The sequence below is a fragment of the Wolffia australiana genome, chromosome 13, assembly GCF_029677425.1.
Source record: "Wolffia australiana isolate 7733 chromosome 13, ASM2967742v1".
Lineage (NCBI taxonomy): Eukaryota > Viridiplantae > Streptophyta > Magnoliopsida > Alismatales > Araceae > Wolffia > Wolffia australiana.
The window spans coordinates 11,997,287-12,022,076 of NC_135847.1; the positions used below are offsets into that span (position 1 = coordinate 11,997,287).

At 40.2% G+C, this 24,790-nt stretch overlaps 2 protein-coding genes across 2 annotated transcripts; both read right to left on the bottom strand.

Annotated features, from left to right (window-relative positions):
- Positions 1–4,058: 4,058 nt before the first annotated feature.
- LOC144711516 (putative inactive leucine-rich repeat receptor-like protein kinase At1g66830) lies at positions 4,059–7,797 on the bottom strand. Its single transcript, XM_078585540.1, has 2 exons — positions 6,460–7,797; positions 4,059–4,833 (listed from the first exon to the last, which is right to left on the bottom strand). The coding sequence occupies exons 1-2, from the start codon at positions 7,766–7,768 to the stop codon at positions 4,265–4,267; spliced, it is 1,878 nt and encodes a 625-aa protein (XP_078441666.1). The 5' UTR covers positions 7,769–7,797; the 3' UTR covers positions 4,059–4,264.
- A 595-nt stretch (positions 7,798–8,392) lies between these two features.
- On the bottom strand, positions 8,393–13,328 carry LOC144711517 (proteasome subunit beta type-5-like). The gene is made up of 8 exons (XM_078585541.1): positions 13,178–13,328; positions 12,826–12,951; positions 12,609–12,738; positions 10,384–10,490; positions 9,564–9,698; positions 9,397–9,500; positions 9,220–9,320; positions 8,393–8,676 (listed from the first exon to the last, which is right to left on the bottom strand). Exons 2-8 carry the CDS (start codon positions 12,940–12,942, stop codon positions 8,549–8,551), a joined length of 822 nt encoding a protein of 273 aa, XP_078441667.1. The 5' UTR covers positions 12,943–12,951; positions 13,178–13,328; the 3' UTR covers positions 8,393–8,548.
- Positions 13,329–24,790: the final 11,462 nt, after the last annotated feature.

Here is a 24,790-nt window from a genome sequence, read left to right on the forward strand (position 1 = left end):
AACCTCGGTCCAATTCCAGTCCGTTCTTCTTCGGTATCCGTCCGGTCCGATTCGGGTTTTTGCCAAAGACATAAACCTTACCTAAACTTTGGTCCTGTCCGGGTTTTTGGCAAAGACATAAACCTTATCTAAACATCGGTCCGATTCCAGTCCATTCTTCTTCGATATCCATCCGGTCCGGTCCGGGTTTTAGCAAAGATATAAACCTTATCTAAACTTCGGTCCGATTCCAGCCCGTTCTTCTTCGGTATCCATCCAGGTCCGGTCCAGTCCGGGTTTTTGGCAAAGACATAAACATTATCTAAACTTCGGTCCAATTCCAGTCCGTTCTTCTTTGGTCCACGTCCGGTCCAAACCAGTCCAGGTTTGGTCAGGCTGATTAGTCAAAGTCAAAGCATAAAAGTTATGTTAAATATCCTCTACATCAAGAGGGTGCCCACAGATGGTCAAATATATGGTAGCTATGTTGAGCTCCATAGAAATCTCCCCCACCGAGTTGGATTTGATATTTTTAGAATTTAATAAAAATTATTAAATAAATATTTGATAATTTACTTCCAATTCCTGGTCCAATTGTCCCTTGGATTATTTAATAAATAAAGATCTATTTTTAGTAAATATACATCTATATATATTTTTATACAAAATCATGAATTCATCCATTCACTTAAAGGTGAAGAGCTATTACTTTTTACTCGTATCTAACTAATTTTCAGCTTTCCACTTAATTCGTTGGCGCCTCTGTTGCAGTATCTTTCTGTACTTGAAGGAGGCAACAAGCAAAAGGAATTGACATCCTTAGTTGACATATGAGACAAGAAGAAGATACGGGTGAAGAAGAAAATCCAACATTGTATGCGAGACAACCATCAAGAGAGGCAAAAAACACAGGATGAAGAGTACTGGCAAAAAGGATCCATGCAGCAACATTTAACAGCAAGAAATCAATGGGAGAAAAGATTCTCATACAAGACGGAAACCAATAAGAATGGAGTATTGACCATGCAATCGTCAATGATTCACAACAATGATTGCCATGAGCACACAATTTTCAAAGTCCCAAATCCACCAGCGCTAGAAATCTCATATCAATGGTATTTGCCCACAGGGCATCCTAAACTATCAGAAACACACCAACTTCACTGCTTTTAAAAGCCCTTGCCTAAACCTACCTTCTTCTGGCATTCACATCGATGAAAAAATTTATTATTAAAAAAAATATGGATAGATTGATTGATAGATAGATAGATCAGTAGATTAGATGGATTCATTGACGGATGGACTGATGGATGGATAGAGGAATAAATAGATGGATACATAAATGGTTAGATAGATTGACAAATAGATTGATGGATTGATAGATCAGTAGTGACAATTTACTTTAAATATGTGTCTTCTGTTGCAAGTAATTTATTTTCTTAGAAAAATCAGGAATCAACATGCAAACGGTCTCTTTAACATTTCTTTTTCTTTTCTGTTGCAGCATACTGCATCTCCAAAGACTTCAGTGCAGGCACACCCAAAATTTTTTCTTGACACAAGAAAATCCAGAAAAATAGAGAGGAAGAGTGCAAAATTAGAAAGAAGTGGAAGCACAAATGAAAGTTACTTCCTGATCAAGAACTACACTGGCCAAGTCAACCCACTCCAGCTATACAAGTGAAAATACCAAGCACTTATCATATGAAATGGCACAGTGTAAACAAATATCATCACCGCATTATTCAACAATAACCAAACCAAGAAGGAGACACAGCCAATGAAGACGTCAGAACCCAAATTGAGAACAAAAAAGCAACCCATAGCTACATTTGACTCATAAACTGGAAAGACACCTACTAGAAGCAAAGGAGCAACCAGGAACATCGATGGTCTACTACCAACAGCAGGAAGGATTTTCTGATAAGAGAGAACCCAACTATAATGAAGAAGCACGGGGAACTCAAAATTAAATGACCTCTCCACAAGTTATCCCCAACAGCATCCCTTTTATTTCCAAATACCCACCATATCTATAATGATGATCTCAAGGGTGGCTGCCCAGAAGGTATATTAAACAATGTTTTGTCAAGTTATTTATCAATAAATTTATTAGTCAAAAAATAAAAGATAGATATATACATCAATATTTTTTCTTGAAAACTTTATTGGTTATTGAAATTTCTCTGTAGTCCAAAGTTTTTCAGGTGATTTGTATTAATACATCTTGTGGTACACCTTTGTATCCAAACTTTAATTAGAGATATGTACAAATGTGGACACGTAAGCAAATAGAGAGAAATAGATGACATATGCATTGATGAACAGATGGATGGATGTATAGATCCTCTTCTTCTCTATATCAATCTATATATCAAAGCACTTTTTATTCAATCTATATTTAAGTACAAATTTTCCTACTTTATACTTCTAGTCCATCTATGTGTCCATCATTGACTTCATCTATGACGTCTCTGATCAAACTAATCTATAAATCAAACCAATTATTAATCTATATAGCTGTCAATTTTTCATGTCAATCTATCCTGATATTTATAACTTGATCTATTTGTGAATTTATTGACCCATTGATAAAAAACTGTGCCTATCACTGATATATCTATTGTATACGTCATCCAGCCATTAATTGAATTATCTATTTTTCATTTATCTATAAATGAAACAAACTACCAATCTATCAGCTTTATATCTATTTGCAAATTCATTATCCTGCTCATAAACTGGCTATATTACATTTATGTCTACGTGTAATTTTTTTTGCATATTTTCCATGTATCTAAAATCATACTATTGAATTTACAATCACATCAATTTAAGCATACACCATTAAAAATATATAGATGTGAATTAATCTACCTATTAAATAATCCTTTATATTTGTGATTTCTCTATTTTTTTAACCAAACTTTCAACCCATCATATTGCTGTCTATCAGTGAATTTATCTCTCTAAGTTATTATGCAGGCTGTCTGCACGCATGGATATATTTTGACACAATTAAAGCTATTTGAAATTATATAGGTGAATAAAAGTGATAAATATGTCGATTAACCAATAGACTGACTCACATATAGACAAACATACAAGTGGGTAGGTATATAGATAAAGATATTCGAAGAAAGGCATATGATTCACAGATAACATAGACAAAGCAAGATATACGGATAGATAAGCACAAAGGCAGCTAGATGGATAAGTAAATAGGTAGACATGATTGTTGATCGTTTGATAGACTGATGATGGTTGGATAGATGAATAGATGGATATATTTAAAAATATCATATAAATTGGCAGATATATTATGCATACAAAGATAGATATACGAGGAGACAGACAAATTGATGGATGTACAGATTCACCAATACATATATATAGTGTGGATAGATATATCAACATATCAAATGCTCTGCTTGTAAGCTAGATTTCTAGATTGACTAATAGAGAGCAATGTAGGTTGATTGTTATTTATATTCACTGATAGACATGGATGTACGCATACTTGCCGATTAATAGGTGTGTAGATAAATAGATTTTTAGCAATTATATGGGTGATTGACAGTTGTAAATAGGTAGGTAGATGTATATAGTAGAGATATAAAGGATTCAATTGATTAACAAGCAATTAACGAGGTGGATGGTCAAATTTATCAAACGATGCATAAATAGATGATATACATATCGAAAGATAATTACGTAGGTTGATAGGAGAAAACATAGTATGATTATTGATTGATAGATTAATTGAAAATTATATTTATAACATAGTAGGTTAATGAATTAAATGAAATATTATTGATTTGGCTGTCCAACTAGGAGGAGAGGATGATATCATCATCATAATCCAGAAAATAATCAGTATCCTATTCATCTCCATGATGACTATTGTAAATGATGATAACGAGGATAAGATGGTGAATAATGATGACTCTGACCACGACGACTACCAAAAACTGGATGAAAATGACGAGATGACAACTCTTGATAACTACTGGATAAGAAATTAAAAATGCTTTAAAATATTCATTTTGTCCAGGAGAAGGTTTTTAAAAGAATGGAGAGAACAAAGTCAATCATCTTGGCTCTTGACAAAGAGAGGAAATAGAGGACAAAAGAATGATTTCTAACAAGAAATTTTCACTATCATCATCCTCGTCATCACCATCATCGTCATCACCACAAACCCAACCGGCAGTCAACGTCGATGGCCTTCTATCGACGTTGATTACCGGCGTCGAAGTTGACATTATCTACCTGCAGCTCTCCCTCAGACCGCCATCTTATCAAGCTCCTCTGTGACGACTCTCATTTTGGGCCGCACATTCGGGTCTATTTCGGCACAGCCCAGAGCCACCGCTATTGCCGCTGCGGCAGACCCTAGGCCAGGCTCGGCACGGAGGGCCGGATCTAAGAGCTGGTCTGTTGTGCGGGCACTCCGGGCCCAAGCCGCTAGTGTGAGACCCCCAATCTGTAAAGTTGGCGCTTGCGAGTTTAGCCGCTCGACAGCCAGCTCAAGCGAGCCCGCGTCCGGAGCCCGGCCCGTTAAGAGCTCGAGAAGGAGAATTCCAAATGAGAAGACATCCCAGGCTTGGGCTGGGCGGGCCACTGGGGCAAGCGCCTCGGGTGGGAGGTAGTGGCTTGGGCTGTGCGAGCCGGCCAGCCGAGCTAGACCCAGGTCGGAGATCCGTGGGTTGAGCTCGCCATCGAGGAGGATGTTGCATGGCCTGATCCCCCCATGGACGAGCCTCCGAGGACCTGTTTCGTGTATGCAGGCCAGCCCCCGCGCTGTCCCCCTCGCTATCTGCAGCCTCTCCGCTAGTGACAGTGGCGTCTTCTCTACAAGGATGATCATGCTAATTAGACGATGACAATGACGATGAAGATGATGATGATGATGACAATGTGGATGATGATGATGATGATGATGATGATGATGATGATGATGATGATGAGGATAAGGGTGATGACGACGATGACAATGTTGTTATTGATGATGATGGCTATGATCAGGATGACGGCGAGGATGATGATGACTATGATCAGGATGAGAATGGTGATGACTATGATCAGGATGACAATGATGACGATGGCTAGGATGAGGATGATGATGACTATGATGAGGACGACAATGATGACGATGGCTAGGATGAGGATGATGATGACTATGATGAGGACGACAATGATGACGATGGCTAGGATGAGGACGATGATGACTATGATGAGGACGACAATGATGACGATGGCTAGGATGAGGATGATGATGACTATGATGAGGACGACAATGATGACGATGGCTAGGATGAGGACGATGATGACTATGATGAGGACGACAATGATGACGATGGCTAGGATGAGGACGATGATGACTATGATGAGGACGACAATGATGACGATGGCTAGGATGAGGATGATGATGACTATGATCAGGACGACAATGATGACGATGGCTCGGATGAGGATGATGATGGTTAGGATGAGGATGATGACAATGATGTTGATGGCTAGGATGAGGCGATGATGATGATGATGATGACAATGATGACGATGGCTAGGATGAGGACGATGATGACTATGATGAGGACGACAATGATGACGATGGCTAGGATGAGGCGATGATGACTATGATGAGGGCGACAATGATGACCATGACGATGATGATGATGGTGATGACCATCAAGAAGATGATGATGACGATGACGATAACAATGACGATGATGATGATGTTGATGAGGATGACGATGGCGATGGCGATGACGACGATGATGGCCATGATGACGACAATGATGACGATGACGATGGCAATGACGACGACGATGATGACGATGGCAATGACGACGACGATGATGACGATGACGATGACTATGGTGATGACGACGATGACGATTGTGATGACGCCGATGATGATGATGATGATGACGACGATGATGACGATGACGACGATAACGATGGTGATGATGACGATGATGACAAAAACGATGGCGATGACAACAATGATGATGATGATGACGACGACAACGATGATGACAATGACGATGGTGATGGCAATGACAATGACAATGATGATGACAATGAGGATGATGATGACAATGATGATAACAACGATGATGACAATGACGATGACGATGACGATGATGATAAAAATGATGATGACGATGACTATGACGATGATGACAATGTTGTTGGCGATGGCGATGGCGATGACGATGACTATTACGATTACGATTACGATTATGATTATGATTATGATTATGATTATGATTACGATTAATATGACTATTAATATGACGATAGCGATGACAATAAATAGTGATGATGATGTTGATGATGACGAGGATGACGATGAGGATGTAGATGATGATGACGATGATGATGATGATGATGACGACGATAACGATGATGATGATGGCAATGACAATTATGTAGATGATGATGATGGTAGAAGGATAAGAGGAAGGTGGCTACGGCGGAGGAGGGAGGCGAGGCAGCAGTGGGAGACGAACTCGCTGACGAGGAGCTTCTCCTGGGTTGACCAGCAGTAGGCCTTGAGCCGGACCACGTTCGGGTGCCTCACGCGGGCGATCGCCGCCACCTCCCCGGCGAAATCCCGCCGCCTCTGCGCGGCGCCGCCGCCGCCCAGCCGCCGCACCGCCACCGCCTCCCCGCTCGCCAGCACCACCTTGTACACTATCCCCATCCCCCCCTTCCCCATCACATACGCCGACGCCCCCAACAGCTCCTCCTTCTCGCACTCGAACCCCTCATCCACCGCCACCAGATCTCCGCCGTCCGATCTCCGCCGCCCGATCCTCGCCCGCCACCAAACCCACGCCACCGCCACCGCCACCGCGGCGGCGGCGGCGGCAACGCCGCCGCCGACGACGGCGGCCCACCGGCGGCGGCGGTTCTCCGGCGGAGGCCGCTCCGTCCCGTTGCAAGAACGACGGACGATCTCCCCGCAGAGGAAAGGATTCCCCGCGAAGGCATCGGCGCTCCCCCGGAGGAAGGGGATCTCGCCGGAGAGATTGTTGAAGCGGAGATCCACGGCGGCGGACGGCGGCAGCGCCGCCCACGACGGCGGGATCTCGCCGGAGAGGCGATTGAAGGAGAGATTCAAGCTCCTGGAGAGGGTGGGGAGGGAGCCGAGATCGGGGGGGAGCCCGCCGGAGAGGTCGTTGCGGGAGAGATCGAGCTCGCGGAGGGCGGCGAGCTGGGACCAGATCCCGGCGGGGATCTCGCCGGAGAGGCGGTTACCGGCGAGGAGGAGCCGTTGGATGCGGCGGCAACGGCGGAGATCGGGGGGGAGGGGGCCGGAGATGGCGTTGAGGGAGAGGTCGAGGGTTTGGAGGAGGGGGAGGTCGCAGAGGGAGGGGGGGAGGGGGCCGGAGAGGTTGTTGGAGGAGAGGAGGAGGGAGTGGAGGGAGCGGGCGTTGGAGAGCTGGGCGGGGACGCCGCCGGAGAGGCGGTTTCCGGCGAGGTCGAGGCGGCGGAGGAAGAGGAGCGAGCCCAGCGCCGAGGGGATGTAGCCGGAGAGGTTGCGGCCGGGCACGGCGAGGGCCACCACGCGGGGGGCGGCGCCGCCGCCGGGGACGGCGGCGCAGGACACGCCCGGCCAGCCGCAGGGGTCCGCGTCGCCCTCGTTCCACCCGCCCAGGTCCCCCGCCACCGCGGACTTGAACGTCAGCAAGCTCAGCCCGTCGGCGGAGATGGCGGTGCACGTTAAGAACGCGCCGGTGCAGCACACCAGACTTAGCAGGAACAGCCGCCCGTCCATCTCTTCTTCTTCTTCGTCTTCTTGGTACGCTGGTCCGGCGGAGTTTAAACAAGTCCGCAGTTCACTCTGTTATCCCCTTCTGTCGTGCTCGACGGGGCGCGCATTAACACGGCCTGACACGTCAGTGGCAGGGATCCGCGGTGGGCGGGGCCCACCCTCGGACGGCAATGATTGTGGTGTTGACCAAGATGTTGACTGTTGACCGGTGTTGACTGGTGGTCCAGCTCCGGTGTATGATGGATGACCCGTTCCGTTCGGTCATCCGTTCATCCATTCACCAATTTTCGTCTGGGACGAAAAAACCCTCCCGTCCAGAGGTCTCGGACGATGGACGGTTGGAGAAGGACGAAAAACCGTCGGATTCATATCCGACGGTTGAAATCTAGCCACGTGGCCTCGTTGCGACATTTTGCATTGAAGTTTACGACCTTTAATATATTAAAAATATAAATCGGGTTTTTTTTCGTCCGGGACAAGGGACGGGTCGGTTTTTCCCCGGACGGGACGGAAATTCGTCCCAGAACGAATGGACGGGACGGTTTTGAGATCGTCACTGCACTGATGACACGGCCAGACTGCCATTTGGCGCGACGGACCTCTGACGATCGATTATGCTCGGATGAATCCAGTGAAAAACATAAAATTTAAAACTTAAGATAAAAACTTCTTCGAAAGTGGAAATCTACAGAAAAAAGAGGAAATTCGAAGAGAAATGTTTGGTAGGAAGAACATGCCTGAAAGTAGTAGGAATGTAAGAGTGAGAGAGTTCTCTCTCTCTCCTCATGATACTGGAATCTCGCTCATTTCTTGATCGACAGGGCTCGCCGTGACCGGGTAATACAGGTAATGAAGGTCACCCACATCATCGCCAGAGAGCTTCTTCCACCCATCAGGGCCCACGTAATAAACTGAAGAACAAGGGAAATTCACATTCATGTATCATGTTTTTGACAGATAATTAACATAAGTTCCATTTGTAATATATGACGACCAGAAATATGAAAGAAGCACTACTCTGACTAGATCGAGATCAGATCGATTAAATAGCCTAAATCGGTGATTGGATTGGCCCAGTTCAGCAATCTACTAAACTGGATTGAGATCAACTTTGGCAGAGATCCAATCAAGAGTGCAGTTTGAAAGATCCAACCAGATTGAGATCTGATCGGATGGCCTTAATCAGGGATTGGATTGGCAAAGTCTATCGATCGACCCAGAGGGATCGTGATCTGTACGAGTACAGTAAGACCAGATTATCGATCAGCCCATTAAGTGGAATGGACCAATGGGTTGACAATTAACGGCCTATAATCCCACATTGATCAAGGATAAGATGATCTTTAATCAAAGAGTAGCGGGTAGAATGACGATACGATTGGATCGCCGGTCAGATAGATCATTCGATCTCAATGATGATCAAGACAAACCCCAAAGCACAGGCCTTAACTTACCGCTGGCAACTCCACCACTGGCGCCGTCTCTGAACGTGGCATGGTAGATGGCCCGCCGGGCCAATTCTGCGGCTTCTTCAATTGTCATATCATAGCGATACCTGGACTTTGGAGAATGATATTAATATAAACATACTCTGGGGAGAGAACATATGAATAATTCCTGAAGAGATTTACCCGCTGTCTAGCACACCATACGCGTAGGGCGATCCCGATCCAACGGAGAATCTTTTCCCCTTGAGCCGGCCTCCTTCGGCGTCGACGTAGTATAGACCAGGACCCTGGGAAATGATTAAAATTTAAATACTCATTAAAACAAAGGTTGTCGGAAGAAAAGATCTCACCGTTTCATCCCAGCCGGCGATCATTGTTCCGATGGAGAGGCCCATTCCCCGATAGGAATAGAGAATGTTGGCTAACAGCTTTGATGCACCCGTCACCGAAATCCTTCGCTTGTTTGCTAGTTCGTGTAAACGACACTATAAAAATAAGGAAATTGTGAAAAAGAAGAACATGGTAGAGATATGTAATTTAATGAGAAGAATCCCAAGAATAGTTTACGAGGATCTGATCAGATTGGTTGGATCTAGATCAGACGAATCGAATTGCTCCATCAAATGACCTTGATCGGCAATTGGATTGGGGGGGAGAGAGAGAGCTTAGAAGAAAGGGAGTTTTGCTTCTTTGATTCTTGATTCATCAAGTTGAGGGTTCATCTCAGGCTGACCGACGATCAAATCAATCTTTGATCATAAGGACGAATCGAGTCTGGATCGGTCTAAGGTGAAAGTCGATCCAGTGTACTTGATTGATGATTGGATAAAATATGAATCTGGTCAATGGATGAACTGATCAATCAGCAGACCTGATCATGGTATCCATGCATATTTAAGGTAGAAGAAACCCTGATACTAGGGTTAGAAATCGGCCAATCATCAAATTGACCAGGTGAATCAATCAGGATTGGAGAGAGAGAGAGAGAGATTGGAAGAAAGCGAAGTTTATTCTTTGATAATATCTCGATCGCCTGGCTGATCAATAACCAACGGGATCAAGTATAGATTGGGTCAATCGATGATTGGATCAATCGGTGTGTCCAATTTATAATTTGATCTCGATCGGGATGGAGATTAACCCTACCCAGGACCAAGAGAATCGACACACCTTAATCCCCAGGTTTCTGTGCCAAAATTGACAGTCCGCGGCACCGCCAGCCATTGTGCCAAGCATGTACGGGTTAATCTCTATGATTTTCTTCACAGACTGAGAAGCTATTTGTATGACCCAAAAGAAATGTAAAGAAGAAATAAGGACAATATCAATATGAAAGAAAGAAACACAATTAACTTGCGTCAAAATCAATAGTTCGAGGCCAGCATTTAATGAAATTAAACCAGTAAAGGCACCGAATTATATTAGGGATCTCAAAAACAAACCAACCAAGTTGCCGCAGATAAACATGCAGAAATTATCAAGTCAAAAAAGACCACGATTTAAAATCAATTCATGCATTCATCAGCGCCATCCCCAAATTTCGTCGTCCATCTTTGATACAGGGAAATGAGAGAGGATGACGAAGAATCAATATTGCCATCATCATCACCATTGTTTATCACCATTGGCATCATCATAATTATGAACGAATCCAAACCCTACGCTTGACACTAAATCTAGGTCAGAGGTGTCGTCCCGTATCATAGTCAACTCTTGGCGCTGCACGTGATACTCATTTTGTGCACGTCTCAGCAACATCTATGGGAGCATGCCCCAGCATGAAGAAGCTACTCACCTATAAGAATCTGATAGAACTCCAACTAAATCAAGAAACCAATTCTTGAAAGCAAGAAGTTACTCACAATGATAGTTGCAGAAATGTGACTCTTCAGACAAAAGGGGGAAATCTCCAGATCACTCGTGCCGTCACAAACTCTCCAGCCAGATGCAGCTTGAGCTCAGCAACGCCTCCCACTCCCCAAGCTTACCCAAATGGCCAATGCCCCTCCCTTCCAGAAGGGCTTCTTTATATAGGAGCAAGAAGTCCTTGCTCGTAACCCGGGCAGTTAGCTCCTAACCCGAGCAGCAAGGATCTTGGACTATTTTGACTCCACACCTGTGGACCCAAGGGCAGTCCCACGTGCAGATTCATTCACATTATCTTCTCTCTGTCCTCCTCCTTTTTTCTTTATTTTGTATGTAATCCTAGGTATCGTGAAAGAATCTTGTAGAATGTGCTTAAATATCCGATGATGTGCTTGTTCTTTGATATCAGGACCATGTTAAATTTTGAATCATGACACAGTTAGGCGTCAAATAAAAAGGGTTGTGGGCCTTAATTTATTTTTCTATGCCGAAAGAAACAATGTCGACAAATTCCGTCTTTTTGGCGCTTCCTGTCTTCCACAACGTATTTCTGCACTGGTTTTGTTATCAGATGAGGTCAAGAGATGATGACAACTCATTATTGCCCACGCCATTTGTTTTCATCCAAATGAAACACTTTTTTTTTTGAACAAAAAATGTCACAACTATGATGACTGATGATGAGGACAATGATGCTGGTTCGTCATCTCCTGTCGACACTTTCTCTATTTTTTCACTTCTAGATGAGGAGGATGCCAAGTCAGCGTCATCCTCGCTAATGGTCTGCGACTAAGATGATGATGATGAATTTTTTGTTGATATTCTGGCCGTGGATGCATAAGATGATGATGACGACCCATCATCATCCCCTGTAGATGACATTCTTGCCATGTTCGAAATGTCAACGAGAACACAAACTACACCATATTCTAAAAATGGACGTTGAACCCGAATACCCTATCAATGAATCCACGTACCATTTATCATTCCCATCATACAAGCAAATATCAGAGAACAAGCTGAGAAAATTCTTACTCAATGCATTCCACAGTTAACACAAATAAAGAAAACAAAAGTAAAGCTGGAGCTGCTTACACCAGAAAAACAAAGTCTGGTTCTGAAGCATTTAACTGATTTAAAAAATAACTCCCAAAATTTTTTTTCTTTAATATCTCATAAATGTGAGAAAGAATCTGGATTGTGAGGGAAAGAACGTGATCTTTTCTTTAACATAAAGGAGTGGAGACATGTTTTAAATGGGTTGTATGAAGATTCAAATAACGAATTCTTTTATGAAGATTAGCTTGATTCTATAGCAGATAGCCCAAGTTCTTAGGAATCTCAAGAAATTGATCTACAAAGCGCCTCAGAAATTTCAAAAGACCACCTGGAAAGGCAACTCTCTACCAAGAAGGTCCGTATTTGCAAAAAAACCACTATGGAAATGAGTAAAAAAATGAAACAGAAATAGTTTAAACAGAAATTATAATTGTCAAATCCAAGTGAGAACGATAGAGAAACAAGCTTACAGATGTATCCTCCCATGCTGGCGCGGGAATCCGCGGAAACTATCACACCCTCCTTGAAAATGAATGCAAGAGTTGTCGTACCCTTCGCCGGTTTCACCATCTGAACAGCTTTCTTCTGGAAACCATCAAACTAGCCAAGAAAATCCAACAACATCATTAGTCCGCCAATTCAAGCGCTACGCTTGAAGAAAATTGTGATAACCATGATTTCACTCACATCAGTGGTTCTAGGAAGCTGAAACGATGACGGTACAGAAAGAATACTCTCTTCAGAATCCTCCTCCGCGCCGTACAAGGGCACCATGGAATTCAAACCACTCGTATCCAGCTTCATTTTCTCAACCTAGGAAATAAAACATCTGATCAGACGCAGGTAAGAATCACCGTTGCCGTTTTCTTTTTTTATTGTCAATGGAAAGATTTCTTCACTCGTAACACTCAGATGTCTCGTATTTCTCAAAAAAAAAGTCTCGATGTTCTCGGTTCGATCAAGAAGTAAACGCTATCTTTAGATAAAAAAACAAGTTATGAAACAAGATCAAGAACTAGCGGGGCAACGAGATTGATACCTGGCGTTGATCTTCTCAGGTCGATCGGCAGAGCGGCAGCAGAGGTCGACGATTTGGCGGAAGGCGAGAACTTCAAGCTTGGGAAGCAAGACAGGAATAGATTGATAGTTAAAGAGTTAATACAGTAGCTTTGATGGGCCTGTTAAAAAGCCCATTGGGCAGGCTGGTTGGGCCTGGACAAAATTAGGGTTTTGAAGGGTGTTGGCTGGGTCGGCACACGATGTCGGTGTCGATGTCGGGACAGATGCTGTTCTGGATATCAGAAATGGGAAATCTGTTTTGGGGCTTTACCGAGATCCAGATATTGTATGATGGGCCAGGTTAAAAGCCCATTGGGCAGGCTGGTCGGGCCGGGAGGAAATTAGGGTTTTGAAGGGGGTTGGCTGGGTCAGCACACGATATCGGTGTTGATGTCTAGATGGATGCTGTTCCGGATATCAGAAATGGGAAATCTCCTTTCTGGCTTTACCGAGATCCAGATATAGTATGATGGGCCTGGTTAAAAGCCCATTGGGCTGGCTGGTCAAGCTGGGAGGAAATTAGGGTTTTGAAGGGGGTTTGCTGGGTTGGCACACGATAATGGTGTCAATGTTGAGACAGATGCTGCAGCAGATATTAGAAAAGGGAAATCCGCTTTTCAGCTCTACCAGTATCGTAATATTGGACGATGATATTGAATATACTTTGTGATAGTACCGATATCTGATGCTGTTATCCGTCCCAATTTCGACATATTCTTCTTCTTTGGTGTTGTAAAGGAGTGAATTCTCTCCTCTTCCAATACAAGTAGTATCCTAGCTACCCTTTGCCAATAAACCTAAAGCCTGAGTGCTATCGAATATCGATGTCGGGGTATCAGTTTTTCCATGTCTGACAAATAAATTGAAATATAATTTAAATATTTTGTCATGTTAGTATGAAACAAATCAATATGTAATTAAGTTATTGAACTTTCATATTTGTCTTTGTGTGAATAATTCCAATCACTATTAAGTTAATCAATCGATATTTATGTAAGTCGAACAAGTTGAAATTGTTGACGGAATACCAAAAGATAGAAGTGGGACACTAATGGGTCGAAGTCAATAATGAGATTTATTAGCCCCGCCCGGCCCAAAATGTGTGATTATTGTGTACTCTAAATCAGGGCAAAATAGTCAATACTGCTATATTTGTAATTTTGAGGTCGTAGAAATTTCTTACTCTAGGTATTCCAAATAAAATATGAATACTTTTTTCTTTCATTTTCATTCAAAATAAACCGATATTCGGATCCTGGATATCAATACTTGGTACTTATTTTGATATATGATATCCGCCACTGTCATCTACCATCTTCTTGACCCCTTCGGTGTCCATCACAATCTCTGATATCATGAAAGTCTTTAATACTTGTCTGACATATGGTACGGGCATCTGAAATCATCTAGATTTCATCCAGAAATTGGATATCGAATTGTCAGATATCAGTGGTTGGACGTATATAGATGGGAGAAAACTACTAAGGTCAACGTGGTCAAAGTCTGAGAACCAAGTTGGTGGTGTTTGATAATCAAAATTATGATTTCATTAAACATCAAAACAAATTATTTTCTGTTACAAACATTATGACTATATAATTGCATATTAATCAATCTGACCATATGCATGGATAGTAGGAGTTATGCAGCTTTATTAGCTTTATGGTTCGTCACATGTGGATGACAATGATGTCTGACATTGACGATAACATATATAATTTTTTGAAGGAGTACCATTGATACAATCGATGTCAACAGACACCAACATCCACATCACATGTTCAGGATTAAAAATGATTAGGTTATTGTTGATTGTCAATGTGAACAAGAATGGTGGATGATGACATTTTTGGGTTTTGCCCTTGAATGAATGCTTGAAAAACTATTTTCATGATGCGGAAGGTGGAAATCAGTTATCAAGTTATCTCTAAAACAGAAAAAAATCATATTACCTTATGGGGAACTTGTTCCACCCTTGATTTGCTCTCTAGGATAGTACTTTCAAGCCATTCACGTGCCCGACCTCTAGACATATCCACACAACAAACGGACTCTCAGATCTTCTCTCCTCCAAATATTCTTGACAATCTAATTGATCTTCTCACCATCCAGGACTTCTAGAGGAGCGAGTGGAATATGATAGTAAGAAGGAAAGAGGGGGAAGATCTGGCTGGCATGGGCACCTAAAATAGGTGCCCCTAATTTATACTTATTGAAAGACTTTTCACAAAAGTCCTTACGAATAAACTACATCCACCAATTTCCTTTTAGTCTTATGTTTGTGACCCTCTAAGTTCATTTATCAATCTATGTATTGGTGACTAATAAATGAATAGCCCAATAATAATTATTGGTCAACTTAATTCGTTAACTAAATCAACATATAGATTAAATAGTCAATGATGGATTTTTAACCCAATCAATACGTAAAGTTTCTAGCTTGTGGTGTGCTCTAGAAGATAAATAGTACTTCTTGAAATCTCTTGTGGAACATTTTTGAACATTGATTACGGTATATGTAAAATCCTTCATCTACGCAAGACCCTTGAATAACCTAGGGAATGGTTAGCGGTCTAACCCTAATCTTTGAAGAATGTCTCTGATAAGTTTAAATTTAGTCCGTACTAATATGTAATGGGGATCATTGGAGAATGCCTTCATCAATATCCCTACTACCCTGGTCAAGGGATTGATGCATCTTCTTTCTCGAGTTAATCTCCTCTTACACCAAGGGCGGCCATTCAAGTATTTACTGATATTTCTGATCTGAGACATGTTTGAATTCCATGATTAGATATACTGTTGGGTTCTATAGAGGCTTAGATCTGGATGATCAGAACAAAATGATGCGCAGCAGAAGACTTTTGCGAATCGAACAACATCAACGAAAACATTAAACGAAGTACCTTTGCACGAATCTCATTCGTGATTTCTTCGATCCCAGAGCGAGACGAGTCGAGCTGCTCAAGTGTGCAGCCTCTAGATGTATCCACGCGGTCCTCGGCACGTCGGATCTCCTCCTTCTCGTTGACGAGCCCCGTTCTTTCTTCGTTGGCGTCGTTACGTCATCCCGATCACATCAGGGATGGAGAGGGGGTGTGGGGAGAGTGGAGAAGAAGGGGAAAGGCCCCTGAACAATTCTGGCCTGGGTCAATTTTGTTCAGGGCCTTTCCCTATTTATACTAAGTGGGTATTTTTCATAAAACCCCCAAAACTTAAGTATCTCTTCCAACATCCAAAAGACCATTTGCGTGTGACCCTCTAGGCCCATGTATCAATCTAGTTAACTACTCCAGAGGCCCAATAACCTTTATTGGCCTTTCAAATTAATTAACTATATCATCATATAGATTAATTAATGTCGGATCGATTTAATCCAATCGATAGGTCGAGACTCCGACACGTGGGGTGCCAAGCTATACCTCGTGTCCTAGAAGATACAAAGGAGTGTGTATCAACTCACTCATGGAACCTGTTCATCATCAGTTACTGTGTATGTATAATCCCTCATCCACTTGACGCTCCTTGGATGACTTAGGGTATGGTCAACTGTCAAACCCTAATTGATCATCCGAGTTAGTACTGATGCATTCAAAAATCATCGGACAACTCTTCTCCGATATTTCACTGCCTTGGCCAAGGACTTCGTTGCATTGTCTTCCTTGAGCTGTCACCTATTATACCGAGGTTGGACGATACCATCTTGACCACTCAATCACCTTCGTGTACTTCTTGATGCACCCGAAGTAAGACCGTTTAGAATCCCATAATTAGAGACTCGTTGGCCATAGCCAAAGTACAACCGTCCGTCCACAAGACGTCTTTGGTGTCTTAGGTCTAAGGACCACTTACACAGCCGTGATGTCAATCAACCTGATTGACAGTTCAGTATAATACCATTCAGGGATTCGTACGGATCAATTCAGTGAACTCTTTCCACTAAAGAGCACCCACTATCTATCCGTAGTGTCGCCGCACTAATGGCTATGGGACGGGTCATACTCATCATATGAGTGAGGCTAGATAGTGCTATTCTATCCGGATACTTTGATGTCCTTCTCGCGTATCGTTCGAATAGGAATGTTTAGAACACATGCTTAAAGACTAGTGATCTCCGTATTACAATCTCATCATAATTCACTAAGTTCGATCATGTATTCATGGACTTCATTATATGCATCACACATGCACTATAATGAATATGTTCTATTAATGAACATGGAACGAGATGTGGAATGTGTGATTGGCTTGCCGGCCACATATATTTCCATCATATACATCATTGTCAAAACATGGATGTCCATATGCAATATGTCCTTGGCGTCTTAGGTTAATGAACTACTAGTATGACTGTGGAATAAATAAATATTATGGATGTTTAAGTTTATCATTAAGGGTTCATACAGATTCATACTATTAATAAAGATAATAAAAATATCATCAAAAGCATGATGGTGATTCTTTCTCAATATCTAAGGGATGTGAATGAAAAATTCAGTTTTAAATGATTTGTTCCATGTGAAGCTCACATGTTGAAAGTCATAATTAAATAAGCCTTAAGGTCTCTTTGTGTCTCCATGGGATTGCGCCATTGAAATGCTCAATACGACACTATCTAAAAAGTTGGAAACAAATATTTAATGTTATTGACAAAGTGGTGAAGATGAGAATATGTTCTAAAACATAGATCTGATCCTTGGATGTTGTCACTTGATTTAGATCCCCAATCATGAGAATAAAGGAGTTGACTCAATAAAATCAACAATATAAGAAAATCCATAAAGAGTCGATGATTAGGCTATATGTTCTATGAGTCAATCATGTATTACACATCTTGTTAATATTTATCTATGTAAGTCATATTCATTATTATCAACTTGTAATATGATGTAGCCCATCAGCCCATTTTTGAATCCCATTAACAGGTGTGGAGGTAAGATGGAGAATCTTCTAGAAACATACCAGATTTCTAAAAAATCACCTAAAAATCACCCACAAATCCTCTAAAAGATTCTTTTTCTACCAAAATATGCGGAATGTATCTACTACCTCTTCTCTGAGATGGAGGTCTTCAATTTTTTTGTCAGAATATTTTAAGTGACATAGTATCTATTATGATTCTATAGGTTACCTGTTTTGTCTTGTTAGTCTCATTTTTTCCAATGTTTAGAGCTATATTTTCAAGAGTACTATTGATAACATCAAAATTTGGGTCATAGTATGTGATTTTTGCTTTTGAGTTTAACCAAAAAATATATGAAAACTGATAGTCATGTATTGAATTCTAGATAGCAATGAGTTTGGGTCATCTCCACATAGAAAAGTTATTATGGATTTAATGATCATTAAATGGTGATGAAAGAGAGACAAGAGGAGCTACATATAAAATAAGAGATAGTGAGGCAATGGGAACCCCACAAAAAGAATATCAAAATCAAAATTCAAGAAGATAAATATGAAGGTTAATGATAGTTGTATATAGTAGGATTTGAATGAAGAGAGCAAAAATAAGAGAGTACGTAGAGGATAACGCGAACAAGTGATGATGGGACACGAAAGTGAGTACAGAAGTGGAAATGCATAGATTATTAAATTAGGGTTTGTAATTGAGTGGAGTGGAGATGATGTGTGCTCTCGCATTACATGTGTACCTTATGGATATCACAAGTACTTAAGACTGACAGCGAATAGATGGGTATCTAAAGGAATAAGCAACAATAGATAGAATGGTGACAAGTAGGGAGTCTATCACATGTACTCTAGCATTACATTAGTATATTAATATTTAGAGGTGTAGTTTATATTAGTAATGCTTCATACTCATGTTTTTAGGTTTAGGGACTAGCAATGTTTGGTAACAAAAATAAGAGGTCATTGGTATGGGAATTACAATGATTTAAGGTATGTGTATGATAACATGCTAAATAGAGGGTTAGAATTGATGGATATTATGTGGCCATCAAGTCAATCACATCACCACATTTATTTAAGTTCATTGAATAAAATATTACGTTCATTATTATTCCAGTGTGATGTTTATAATGAAGTCCATGAATACTTGCAATGACATAGTGAATTATGATGAAAGCATAATACAAAGATCACTAGTCTTTAAACATGATTCCAAATATTCATATTGGATGGATAGTCAAGATGAACTTTGAATTATCAGGATAGAATAGCACCAACTTATCTTAATTATACGATAAGTATATTTGATCCTATGGCCATTAGTGTGGCGACACTAAGGACATATGTTTGGTGCTCTTTGGAGAAAGAGTTCACTGAATTGATCCATAGGAATCCCTGAATGGTATTATACCTAAACATCAATCAAATTGATTCATGTCACGATGGTATAAGTGATCCATTAACGTGAGACACTAAGGATATCTCGTAGATGGACGACTACTTTTTGACTACGACTTACAAGCTTTTAATCATGGGATTCAAATAGGTCATAACTCGGATGTAGTGAGAAGGTCACAGAGGTGATTGAGTGGTCAAGACGGGATCATTCGCCCTCAATATAAGAGGAGATTTGGTGCATCGTCTTCCTTGAGTCAATCATACCCTAAGTCGTTTGGGAGTCTTGCACGAATGATGGATTATACATATACGGTAAATGATGGCGGTAAAGCTTCCATGAGAGAGTTCAAACACTACTCGGTATCTTCTAGAGCACGAGGTGTAGCTTGGCACGAGCTAAAAACTTAACCTATCGATTGTGTTAAATCGACCCTTAATTAATCAATATATATATGTTGATATAGTTAATTAATAAGGTTGGTTAATAATTGTTATTGGGCCAATAAAGTTATTAACTAGAATGATACATGAGCCTAGAGGGTCACACGCATAAGGTCATAAGGGCATTGGTGGATATATTTTACTTTTAGGGTTTTTGAGAAAAACCTTAAGTGAAATATGAAGAGGGAAAGGGCTCTCATTTCAAGCAACCATGCAAGCCAGATTTGAGAGCCCCTCCCTTTCTCCACTCTCTTCTCCGCTCATCCAAGGAGAGTGTCTTCATGGTGAGAAGATCTTCAAGATTTTCAAGGAAAGGTGAAGAAGAAGAAGAGGTGGAGATCCAAGCACCAAGTGATTGTGTGGATACTTCTAGAGGCCAGACACGTCAATGGCTTCAGAACGATCTCAACGAGAGCAGGTCAAGGGTGGAACAAGTTCCCCAAAAGGTACATTTGATGCATTGTTTTATAGATCGATTAAGAATCAATTTCACGCTTTTGCATCATGGAAACAATGTTTTCCATGGTTGAACCAAGGTACATAACACAACAAGAATCACAATATTTGCATGATTACTTGGATTAAATGATTCTACGTGTGTGTTGTCAATACTAAAAGAATAAATTTAGTTTTATAAATATGTTTTGAATTTTATGATTTTTAGGTATTTCCAGGGATTTTTTGACATCGTATTATGAAGGAAAATAATTTTTTTAAGTTAGAACATTTATAAGAAAATTTCTGACATTAACTTGTTAAAGATATTACTGTTCTAAGCTGAGAATATATCTTATGTATTTTCTGGATTATAACTGATTTTTATGAATTAATTACCATTTTTGGGGTTTAATATTCGTGCCCAGCCACATGTTTCCATATGATTTGCCTTATGATGAACAATCATTGCTTTCCACAATTATTATGTTACTAATCGTTGCAAAAGATTCCCTAATGCCATTGTGAATTACAATGCCATAATGGTCAATCAATAACTGAAAAGTTTCTTAATTTTTTAATCACATGGATGATGTTGACCAATGAAAGAAAACCCTATTTAAATTTGAATAAAAGTAATTATGAAGACTGATCAAGTTCGAATTAAAAAATCATTAATTTTTTACTTTGTAATTAGTTGGTCAGATATGCCCATGTAACATGACACAATCAAGCATAGAAATGTTGCACATGGTGCAACATGTCTATGCTTAATTGGTGGAAGAGATAAAATTTGTGGATGGTGTGCGCTGATGTCTCCATGCATAGATATGGTGTACACACTAATAATTTACTTCGATTCTATCTACCTTTTCATGTGCAAGGACACAAGGCACTTTCTGGATCATTTATTGAGAATATAAAGGAAATCACAACCTATCATTGGATGAATTTTAAGAAAATTTATGATGAAAAGCCTAGATGTATTGTGATTGCAACATCAATGAAGAGAGATCAATATTTAATCTATGTCAACAACCAAGATTCATCAAATTTCAGGACTTAATATCTGATGATCCTAAAGTTCAATCGGCCTGAAACTTTAGGGGTAGCTTCTTCTTTATCCCTTGTCCACATCCATGTGGTTGGGTATATATGATGAACCACGAATCTTGATATGATGATTAAAATATATTGAGGTTTCGAAGATACATCAAGGATTTCTCGTAGAAGTGCAGTAGAGTTTTAGGTTATATGGCCTTGATCTGAATGAAACAAAACAGATTCATGCTATGGAAGACTCAGAATGGAATCAAAATGACAGCAACCAATTAAATAAATTGAATCAGCTGGACACGAGTTGCATTCTTGATTTCTTGGATCCTTGAGTGATGCATGTTGAGATGCTCATATGTGCATCCTCTAGATGTGGATACATAGTTGGCAGTTTGAATCTCCTCCTTCATCTTGAAAAACTTTGTTCATGCTTGGTCATCATTACACCATCCCAATCACATCAAGAACAGAGATGAGCTAACACGAAGAGGTAAAAGAGACCTGAACAATTCTGGCCTAGGCATATTTTGTTCAGGGCCTTTCCATATTTATAATAAGTAAGAATTTCATAAGTATAAATTATGATGGCAATAAGACCATGTGTGTGACCCTTTAAGCCCATGTATCAGCCTAATTAATAGCTCTAGTGGCCAATAGCCTTTATGGATTTTCCAAATTAGTTAACTATATCATCATATAGATTAATTAGTGTCAGATTAATTTAACCCAATCGATATCTGGAGTCTTCAGTCCGTGGGTTGCCAAGTTATACCTCGTGCTCTAGAAGATAAAAATGAGTTTACTAACTCACTCATGGAACCTCTTTATCACCATGAATGTATGGTCCCTCATCCACTTGATGCTCCAAGGATGACTTAGGGTATGATTAACCATCAAACCCTAATCAATCATCCGAGTTAGTACTGCTATATTCAGAAATCATTAGAGAACTCTTCTCAAATATTCCACTACTTCAGCGCATCATCTTCCTTGAGTTGTCTCCTCTTATGCCAAGAGTGGACGATTCTATCTTAACCACTCAATCGTCTTTGTGAACTTATTTATAGACATGTGCTTAGATTATTTAGAATTATATGATTAGGAACTCATAAGTCATATTCAAATTATAACTATCCATCTACAAGATATCTTTGGTGTCTCAGATTGAAAAAGCACTTACATAACCGTGAAGCAAATTAACTTTATTAACATTTTGGTATGATACCATTTAGAAATTAGTACATATCAATTCAGTAAACTATTTACCTAAAGAACACCCACTATCTATTTGTAGTGTCTCCACACTAATGACTATCAAACTAGCCATACTCATCATATGAGTGAGACTAGATATTGTTATTCTATCTGGATACATGATGCCCTTCTCAAGTATTATTCAAATATGAATATTCAGATCACATGCTTAAATACTTGTGATATCTGTATTGGAATTCCATGGCAATTCGCTAAGTGTGATGTTGTATTCATGGAGTTCATTATAAGAATCACCCATGCACTATAAAGAATGCATTATATTAATGAACATGGAACAATATATGGAATGTGTGATTTGCTTTCCAACTACATTTATTTCCATCATAGAGATGAGGAGAGGCTTGTCTTTATCAACCAAATGTTGTGGTTCTAGTGGAACGTAAGGACCTAGTCTAAGTTCTCTACCCTTGAATTATCTTATCTCCATTACAATTATTAGGTTAAATTTACCCCCCTACTTTTCAATTTTTCATTTTACTATCTCCATCACCTCTTATTATCTTTTTTGTAATGCATATATCCTCTCTCCTCTCTTTGATCACCGTTTAAAGAACATCAAATCCCTTAAACATTGTTCCTTGTCAAGACTACCCATACTCATCTCTAGCTTGAATGAATTCTATGAGTATCAATTTATATAATTTTCTTGGTTAAACTCAAAAGCATCAATGACACAAAGTAAATCCTAAATATGAGTTTATCGTGAAGCAAGGTCATCCTTCTAGTATCAAAATGAAATGATGTCAAAAGGGAAAGTCGTACAGATTCATGAAGATGCCTCTCCCAAAGTATGCTTCGTATTTTAATAAAATTTCTATGATTTGAAGGATACGTTCCAAGAGTAGTAGGATAAGGTGGACAATAGTTGGAAGCAAATGTTTTCACACATATCTGATTTAGAACAAACCTACAATAGCTAAGTACTAGAAGAGGGCTTGATGTGATATATTTTAGTGAAGATCCAACACAGAACAAACTATGTGATGATTTTAATTTTTCAAGGTCCAAAACCTTGAAAAACTTACATGAAGATGAATATTGCATCAAAAAGATTGATATTGTCCTAGAATTCAGTCCTTCCATAAAACAATCAATATTGTCTTATAAATTGAGTGTATTTACATATGATGGAAAGAAGGCAAAAGTCCATTTACCTTCTCCAAAGAATACCTCATACAATACAGGAGAGTGCCTGACAAGGTAGAGGAACCAAGCTCAGACTAGGCGATCAAACTCATGTATTCTAAGACCAAGTGGTTCAATTAGGACGTCGTCAAGTGCCAATAACTTGTATGCTCCAATTAGCAAGGAAGTGTTACCTTTATAATGAAGAAGGCCACAAATCTTATGTTTTCCCTAATGGGAATATATGTGGCCAACAAGCCAATCATACATTCTATATATCGTTCAACGTTTGTTGATGCAATTCCATTGGTTATAATGCATGTGTGATACTTATAAGGAAGCCCACGAATACATATAATGGAATATGAGTGACCTATTGAATTGTAACAATATCACAATCTAGAGATCATCAATCTTTAAACATATTAATAGTCCAATTCAAAAGATATTCAAGAAGGATATCAAAATATCTAGATCGAATAACATTATCTAGCCTCACTCATATGATGAGTATGGCCGATCCCATTGATATTAGTGTAGAGACACCAAAGATAGACAGTGGATGCTCTTTTAGGGAAATACTTTACTGAAATGTTTGTCAATAATCATTGAATGATATTACACCAAATTGTTAATCAGATTCATTCACGTCATGGTTGTAACTGATCCTTAGAACTGAGACTCTAGAGACGTCTTGTGGATGAACAATTGTACTTTCAGTACAACCTACAAGTTCTTGTTAATAGAATTCCATACCATCCTAGCTCATTACAACAAGAAAATCATGAAAATGATTGAACGATCAAATTGGGATCGTCCGCCTTTGATATCAAAGGAGACAGGTAAAGGAAGATGAAGCGATGAAGTCCTTCACCAAAATAGTAGAATATCGAAGAATAGTTCTCTGAAGATTTTCAAACTCATCAATGCTAACTCAGATGGCCGATTGACA

Bases quoted from the DNA above. Each gene is read 5' to 3' on its own strand.
- LOC144711516 (XM_078585540.1), bottom strand. From the start codon at position 7,768: ATGGACGGGCGGCTGTTCCTGCTAAGTCTGGTGTGCTGCACCGGCGCG. The intron at 4,834-6,459 runs GTAGCCACCTTC...TCATCCTTGTAG, and splicing joins CCTCGCCTCCCTCCTCCGCC to AGAAGACGCCACTGTCACTA.
- LOC144711517 (XM_078585541.1), bottom strand. From the start codon at position 12,942: ATGAAGCTGGATACGAGTGGTTTGAATTCCATGGTGCCCTTGTACGGC. The intron at 9,321-9,396 runs GTAAATCTCTTC...TCCAAAGTCCAG, and splicing joins TATGGTGTGCTAGACAGCGG to GTATCGCTATGATATGACAA. The intron at 8,677-9,219 runs GTAAGTTAAGGC...CTTGTTCTTCAG, and splicing joins CAGTGGTGGAGTTGCCAGCG to TTTATTACGTGGGCCCTGAT.